The following is an 8,897-nucleotide window of genomic DNA, read 5'->3' on the forward strand; positions in this document are numbered from 1 at the left end:
TCCGATGACATTAAAGGAGATTGAGGACATGTAAGCAGTTCTTTATGCTTCGGCAGTTAGACAACCTAATGTATGCTATGCACGAGATCAGAAATCTGTTTTGCTAAGAGCATAGTTAGCAGATATCAAAGTAACCCTAGACAAGGACATTGGACTGCAGTAAAGTATATATTAAAGTACCTTAGAGGCACTAAAGATTATATGCTAGCTTACAAGGCAGTTAATTTGGTTCCTATGGGTTGTATGGATTTTGACCTCCAATTGGATAGGGACAATAATAAGTCGACCTCGGGGTTTTGTGTTTACTTTAGGAGGTAAAGTCATAACTATGGAAGAGTGATAAGCATAGGTGTTTTTCTGGACTCCACCATAGAAGCTTAGTATATGGCAAGCCTCTGAGGTAGCCATAAAAGCTGAATGACTCAATAACCTCAAGATAGACTTAGATATGATTTCTGGTTTGTCCAAAGATTATTACAATTTATTGTAATAATGTTGGTGCAGTAGCAAACTCGAAGAAACCATAAGTCTATAAGGCAAGTAAACACAATAGAGCGCAAGTACCACCCAATACGAGAAATCGTATAAACGAGGAGAAGTTGTTGCCGCCTAGATTGCATCAGGTGATGACCTATTGATCCTTCCACTGAGGTCCTTAAGGCAAGAGCTTTTGATGGGCATGTTGAAGGGTTAGGAATCAGATGTATGGCAGCAGATATAGCAGCTTAGTCTTTTAGTATAAGTGGGAGATTGTTGGAGTGTATACTAAAAGCCTAGCTTTTGGTATAAACATTTATCTAGAAATAAGAATCACATTGGTCGAATGTCTACATTTATGATAAATGTAGTTGTTCAATTAATTTATATTGTAGATGACATGGTGTGTGGTGTCACACACAGAAGATCATGTTATCAGTAGCTTATAAATTATAAACAGTAGCTCACGACCATGATGGAAAGGAACAAACCATTGGAAGGTCGTAGTATAATTAGGTATTAGTTTATCTTGACTATATAATTACACTAGTACACTCAGAGTGTATTGAGTAGGACCATTTGAGGTCGTTTCTTTTATACTGACTTTATAAAGAAACAAAGACCTCGGTTATTATGGAAGTGTGTGCTCTTAATCCTAATGTAATAACAAGCACATATATTTGATATTTATTTCTTTAATTTATCAATGGGTGAGATTTAGTTCGTTGAATCAATAAACCCGATAAGTTGGGAAATGGTATCACTTATAGTGTGTGTTGTTGATTATAGAAGGAAACTGTGTCCTAGAGATACTAGGTTGATAATGTCCTCAAGAGGAGCTCATAAAGATTGTCATGTTAAACCCTGTGGACTTAGTCCGACATGATAATAAGGTTGAGTGGTACTACTCTTGGACTTAGATATTAATTAAATGAGTTGTCAGTAACTCACTTAATTAGTGGACATTTGATATCTTAAACACAGGGAGACTAACACACTCATAATAAGAAGGAGCCCAAAAATGTAATTTGGGATTGGTGCGGTAGTTCAATGATAATTCTCTAGTGGAATGAATTATCATTGATAAAATTAAGTTGTGTTCGGGGCGAACACGGGATGCTTAATTTTATCGGGAGACCAAAACCAATTCCTCCTCTCGGTCCCTATCGTAGCCTCTTATTTGTAGAAGTTCTATACCCACCTATACCCACCTTCTATACCCACCAATAAGGGGCCGGCCAAGCTAGCTTGGGAACCAAGCTAGGGCCGGCCTAGGTATATTATTGGGTGGCCGGCCCTAGCTTGAACCCAAGCTAGTGGGGCCGGCCAAATTAAATTAAAAAGGGATTTTAATTTTAGTTTTTATTATGTGGAAGAAATAATTTTTAAAGAGAATTAAAATTAAAATATCTCTCTTGTAAAAGATCTACAAAGATTAAAGAAAGAGATTATATCTCTTTCCTTATTTGTAGATTGATGAGTTATTTTATTTTCTCTTTAAAAATTATCCACATGTTGATAAAATTAAAATTATAGAAATTTCCTTTATCAACCATGAAGAGATTTTTAAAGAGAAATTTTATTTTAAAATTTCCGGAAACAAATTAGGAAGTTTTAATTTGTTGATTAAAACTTGTCTAATTTATTTCCTCTAGAAGTGGTGACCATTAGAGATTAAATTGGGAAATTTTATTTAATTTTTCTCAATTAAATCATGTCAAGGAAATTAAGGAAATTTTATTGTAATTAAATTTCCTAATTTGCCTAGGCCAAGGAATATAAAAGAAGGGGTGAGGTGCCTTCACAAGACACAACATCTATTATTCCTCTCCTCTTTTGTTCCTTGGTGTGGCGGCCAACCTCTCCCTCTCTTCCTCTTGTGGTGGCGAACCCTACCCTTCTATTGGAGCTCTTGTGGTGGCGGATACTACTCGGAGAAGAAGAAGAAGAAGGAGAAAGCTAGCATCTCTTGGAGCTTGGTTAGTATTTTGTTTTTCTTCCTTGGTGAAGCTTCCTCTTTGTTGGCCGAACCTAGCTAGGAGGAGAAGAAGGTGATTGGTGGTTTCTCATCTCGGAAGATCGTTGCCCACACAACGTCCGAGGTTAGAAGAGGAATACGGTAGAAGATCAAGAGGTTTTTCTACAAGGTATAACTAGTAAATTTTATTTCCGCATCATGCTAGTTATTTATGGAAATAATACCAAATACAAGAGGCTTACGTTCTAGTATTTCGAATATGTTTTTTTCGAAGTTATGTTCTTTTGTTTCTTTCTTTTCCTTGTGATTTGATTGTTCTCTTTGGTTAACCTAAAGTTATTTTAGGAAATTAAATATTAGCTTTCTATTAAAGGTTTTGTCTAGTCGGTGGTGGTTGCTCCCATATCCAAGAAGGCCATGTGCCTCGCCACGTCAGTACTGGGAACCTTTTATGGAAATTAATATTTAATGGAATTAATAACTTAAGGAGACTTGGGTCGAACGTGTTAAGTTCCGCAGGAGATCCAAGTCAAAACCTAAAAGAACAAATAGATTAAGTTTTGGATCAAACGTGTTAAGTTCCGCAGGCGATCCAAAATTTAATTTAAAAGAACACATGGTAGCTAGGAAAAGGTTCAGACCTTTGTACAAAATTTTTGTACAGTGGAACCTATAGGTTTTCCGAGTAGCAACCAACACCCTCCCTAGCCAGTCACTTACGTTTTCTTTCTTCTAGCTCTTCTCTTTGACACTCAAACTTGTGTTGGACTTTTCGGGCCGCGAAAACCGCTTTTCGCGTCGTGGAAACCCCGAATCACCCAAAGTCGTAGATCCGTGCAAGGAAAACCGAACGAAAAATTACGAGTACGAGTTTTAAATATCTAGATCTACTCCTAGATCTATGTGTTAAGAAGTATACCTTGAAGCGTGCCCTTTCGCGTTCCCGCTCGTCCAAGGAATTGCTGGATCTCTAGACCATCAAGCGTCGGTCCTCTAGAAGTATCCACACAGACACGTAGGTGGAGAAAACCTCACACAAAGGTGTGCTAGCACCTTGGTAAGATTCGGCCAAGCAAGGAGGAGAGGGAGAGGGAGAGCTTCAAGAGGAAGAAGGAAGAATAATGCACACTTGAATGAAAAATCAATTCATCCCCATTCAAAATGTGGCCGGCCACTATCTTCATGTGTAACTCCCCAATTAATGCAATTAATGTGAAGTTATTAAGAAAATGGCTTTGTAACTTCCATGAGGTGGCACCCATGATGATGTGGAGTAACATCATTGGTCCACTTCAATGCCAACTCACCAATGAGGTGGCATAAAGTCAAGTCTAACTTGACTTTTAATCTTCCTCTCAAGTCAAGTCAAACTTGACCAAATTTCTTCCATGGTTGATCGAATCCAACCATTTGATTCAAGCCAACTTAATATAATGAATCTAATTCATTTAATTAAATTGATTCAATGAGTCAAAATCTAAATTAGACTCATTAAACACATGAATCAACTTGAGTCGAACTCAAGTTAGCCCAATTAGGATTACTCTTAATCCAATTTGATTCATCAAATGAATCTAATCCTCTTGGTTCATCATATGAACTTAATCTCCATCTAATTATCCTAAGTGTGTGACCCTATAGGTTCTTGTAACGTTGGCAATGCCCTAAACCCATTTAGGAGCATAAGTAATGAGCGGTATCTAGCAACACATCATTACTACCCAAGTTACAAGAATATCGAGATCCGACATCACCTTGTGACTACTAATTGTGACTCCTCACAATATATGACAAGTGTCCTTCTATCCTAGACATCTAGATTGATCAATGTGAGGCATAGACCGTGTCATCCTCTAATCAATCTAAATCTTGAACTCCAAGTAGACTCACTCGATCAAATGAGCTCAACATCTCATGTTGACTCATTTGGGCATGGCCATGCACTTCGTGGTCTAACTCTATCAAGAATACCGATGTCGCTCCCGTCATATGGGAGGGATATATCCCATCTACATCACTCACATCCCTCCGCATAATTTGTTACATACCCAGTGATCACCTTTATAGTCCACCCAGTTACGGGTGACGTTTGACGAAACTAAAGTACATAACTCCTTATGTAGGGATCTATGGTGACTTCAGGTCTAAGGACTAGTAGTCATACTAATAGCCACATGAGAAAGTATATGACACTCATATAATGATCCATGATACTTTCTCATGGCGGGTCATTCAGTATACATTCTCTAATGTATACCCATGTGTCAATTTGATATCTCTATATCCATGACTTGTGAGATCAAGTCATCGAGTTGACATACATGCTAGTCTTATTGCATTAACATTGTCCCTGAATGTTAATACTCGACTAGGAATGATTAAGAGTAGTGTTCCCTATATCATCTCACTATCGGTTCAACTAACCGATTGATATAGGTGAGAACCATCTACTCAAGGACATTATTATACTTAGTTTATTTGGCACCAATACAAGTAAGTATAATAACCAAAATCCAAATGCCTTTATTAATATACAAGAATATGATACAATGAGTCCATACAATCATCAAATGATTGGCTCTAGGGCTCTAACTAACAACTTGATCGCAACACTAGGTCCCTCTTACTTGGAGTCTTCTCACCGTCAACCATGACGTCACCTAGCCAGCACACCATCTTTTCTAATTTTAGACTGGATAAACAACCTTAGGCTACTGAGCAGACAACACCAGTAGTACAAACAAGCGATTGTTGCCCCTGGCGCAACGACTCACTTGTATATGGCAGCAACTCCACTAAGGGACGAGGGGGGCCCCCCTTTAAATATTTATTAGAATACATTTTTGTTTTAAAAATTTTACACATAAATTAGAATTAATAAAATATCCTCCAAAGACCCCCTCCATTAATCAGTCGAATGTTTGGATCAAAAGAAATTATTTTTTCTCTTTGTCGGTAGTCTTCATCAATTAAAAAAATATTATTTAAATTTTATTATTATATTTAAATTTTTGTTATATATATATATATATATATATATATATATATATATATATATATATATGACAATGGGTAGGATTTTATATCCTCCGTACCTATCCCCATTTATTATATCTATACCTATACATATCCCCATACCCATCGGATATTTAACTTTCATACTCATCCCCATATTCGTCGGAGTTTTGGGTATGCATATTCTACCCATTATCATATTACTCCCTACCATTCTCGTTTTTTTTAAAAAAAATATTTCAATGTACTTATTAGCTCTTCCTCATCTCGCGCTCCTTCGATCGAGTGAACATTTTCCGTGGAAAAGAAGATGAGATACATGTTGATGACCAGATAAAGAGACAAAATAAGTCTTTTTTTTCTAAGACGGAAAGTGGGCTAAGGTTTTTTCTTTCTCAATAAAAAATAGAATTTTTTATATCTGATTATAGTAAATGAGTATTCGAGTATGGGTATTTCGGGTATGAGTATGGAGACGGATGTAGTAAAATCCTACCCATACCCTACCGATATCCGATATCGGGTATCGGGTATGGGTAGGATTTTACCACATCCGTCTCCATACCCATACCCGAAATATTCATACTCGAATACTCATTTACTATAATCAGGTATAAAAATTTCCCCCATATCCTCCTCCATTCAGGTCGGATGTCGGATTACTCATCGGATTTATGTGAAATTGTCATCCCTATATATATATATATATATATATATATAGATAGATCCATCTCTACTTGTGTAGTTGGCCAGTGAACGATGCCTCACTCGTGTAGTTGTCCACCTAACCCTCCCAAGGCTCACGACTATATAAGGATCCACAAAGGTTGGTGAAGATATGATTTTCTTCTCACAAGCGGAGCCTAATCTTCTCTATTTTCCTTTTTCAATCTCTTAATGCTCCCTCGCACAAGCAAGCTTTCCTCCTTTTTAACATAACGCTGACTTGACTGTCGAAGGGATAACGCCAGCCCTCAACTGACGTGTTTTGATTCACATGGCTCTAGGAATGAACTCACTGGAAGACCATCATCACCACCATAGCGAAAGAAAAAGAGAGAAGAGGAACTCAAACAGATAAGAAGGATCATCAATTTTTTTCTAAGTTAGCACTTATGCTCCCAAAAAAAACCCATTAACCGTTAGCTAATGCGTTAATTCTAAATAAAATCTATAATATTGATCATTACTGTTAAATTACATTTGTCTAGACTATTTTTTCAAAAAATTGGCTAGTAAAAGTTTTCAAAGTTATCCCTCTTTATTTGTGGTCCATGGGCCATGGCCACCAAAAGTTGCCTGTGGTTGTATCTACAAGAAGGCCAAACCCACGGTTCAACTACAGTAATAATTATGCGAAACACGAAAAGTTCGGCTGCTGATGGATATGTACAGCGAGCCACAATCCGTATCCCTCTTCTGGTTTGATAAGATTTATCATGATTTTTAATAGGTATAAATATTATTTCGGATTATTTCATTTTCCTGTGTTGAAAGATTGTTAGATTAAGACTGAATAAACTTTTATAATTGATCTTCTTTCATAAGATATATAGAGTCATTCTAAAGGGACAGTTTGGTATGATTTTATCCATGAGATCAGGCAAATGACTCACTAATTACCATCTATTTTGTGATATGTATTCTAAATTGGGCACTGAACTATATAAAGCAAGCAACTTTTTTAGTGTGGGAATATCTTATTCGATTTTCTCCCAAAAAAAACATGCTTTTTTAAAAAAAAGAAGAGATATTAGATGGTGCATAAAATTCCTTGGCGGTAAACAAGAACTAAGAACATATTCTGTACAAGGAAATCTATCTTGATTGGTTGGATGAATTAAAAGTTCATGAGGAAGTTTGATGTTTAATTTTATAAGAATTTGTTTATAATAGTTTGTAGTTGACATCGTATATCTAATTTACATCATTTAATTTTCAAGGTGATCAATTTGGTCTATTAAAATTTCACATCAATCATTAAAATAAATTAAAAAACTCTCGTGTTGGACTATTTATCAACCTAATTTTCTTAGATCAATCGTTCATTATAAAAAAAATTATTCGTTAAGAATTTATTTATATTTATTAATATATATACAAGGTCAATATATATGTGTTAAGTTTATTAATATTTATAAACAAAGATCCTAAATTATTTGTGAATAAAATTTACGAATAAAATTTATAAATCATGTTTATCAATAAATTTTTATCAACATTATAAATAAATAAATAAATAAACTTAAATTATGAACTTCAATAACTAATCTTAAAAAAAATAAAAATTTTAAATAATTAAATAAATTTAAATTGAAAGTTTAATAACATTTAAATAAATCAAACTTTAAATTAAATTTAAATGAAACTCAAGTTCCTAAAAAAAATCTAAGATAAATAATTATTTTAATAATTTAATTCATTTTAAATTCAACTTAATTTTAATTAATAATTTTATTAAATAAATTTGAATTTGGCTTACCATTTAGATAATAAACTTAACACTAATTGTTTTTTTTTTAATTTTACTTCTAAATTTGCAATAAAAAAAAAATGCATGAGCCAGGTCTGGCACCGCAGAGGCTTAACAGTAGGCGGATAAGGGCAGTTTGGTAAAACAAAATATTCCCGTCAGCGCGCAAGCCGATCGGCCAAGGTGACCTCTCCTTTCCTGGCCATCCTCCTCGGTCGGAGGATCTCCGCGGCGGCCGTCGCAGCGGAGATGGAGCACTGGTCCCTCCTCACGCTCTCCTCGTCCATAAATATCTGCCGGCGCCGGCACTCCTCGCTGCAGAATGCTCGATCCCCTCTAGAAGCAGCCGAGAGAAATGCTAGGAGAGATCAAAGATGATATTTTGAGGCATCCATCAAAGAAGGGAGGGTTGTTCACTCACTTGTACATGTAGATATCCTTCCCTTGCTGCAGCTTCTCCTGGCACATGTAGCAATTTTCCAGGAAAGGGCTGGCGCATAAGGGAGAAGAAGCGGAGTTCTTCACGAGCGAGGTTTTGCATATGATCTTTGCGTAGTTTGGCAGGCTATTTTTTGTTTCCAAGAGAACGCTTAATCCGGCCATCTTATTAGTTAATTACTTATGCCAATGCCTCTCTCCTTTCCTGAGCGAAGATGAAAGAGTGAGGGTATTACAGAGAGTTGGTAGAGTGTGATGAACTGCAGGAGCAGATTAAGGGATTGAAACATTGATGGGGATTGGGGAACAGTAGGATGAGTGGAGTGGTCGATTTGGGTTCTTGTTGGCCAGTCTTCATTGTGAGAGGAAGTATATCCACTGCCCTGATCAGACAGAGAGATAGAGAGAGAGAGAGGCCTTTTCTTTATAGGAATCTTGTTTTCCAAAATGGAAATTGATATCTTGCACCTTGCGACAATGAGATTTGGAGGTCACTACAGACTAGGGATTGCAGAT

At 36.2% G+C, this 8,897-nt stretch overlaps 1 protein-coding gene across 1 annotated transcript; it reads right to left on the minus strand.

The window, feature by feature from the left end:
- Window positions 1-7,998: 7,998 nt before the first annotated feature.
- Window positions 7,999-8,897, minus strand: LOC122027984 (FCS-Like Zinc finger 15-like). The gene is made up of 2 exons (XM_042586997.1): window positions 8,365-8,897; window positions 7,999-8,279 (listed from the first exon to the last, which is right to left on the minus strand). The coding sequence occupies exons 1-2, from the start codon at window positions 8,544-8,546 to the stop codon at window positions 8,102-8,104; spliced, it is 360 nt and encodes a 119-aa protein (XP_042442931.1). The 5' UTR covers window positions 8,547-8,897; the 3' UTR covers window positions 7,999-8,101.

This window comes from Zingiber officinale, chromosome 10A (assembly GCF_018446385.1).
Source record: "Zingiber officinale cultivar Zhangliang chromosome 10A, Zo_v1.1, whole genome shotgun sequence".
Taxonomy (NCBI): Eukaryota; Viridiplantae; Streptophyta; class Magnoliopsida; order Zingiberales; family Zingiberaceae; genus Zingiber; species Zingiber officinale.

Bases quoted from the DNA above. Each gene is read 5' to 3' on its own strand.
- LOC122027984 (XM_042586997.1), bottom strand. From the start codon at position 8,546: ATGGCCGGATTAAGCGTTCTCTTGGAAACAAAAAATAGCCTGCCAAAC. The intron at 8,280-8,364 runs GTGAGTGAACAA...GGCTGCTTCTAG, and splicing joins AAGGATATCTACATGTACAA to AGGGGATCGAGCATTCTGCA.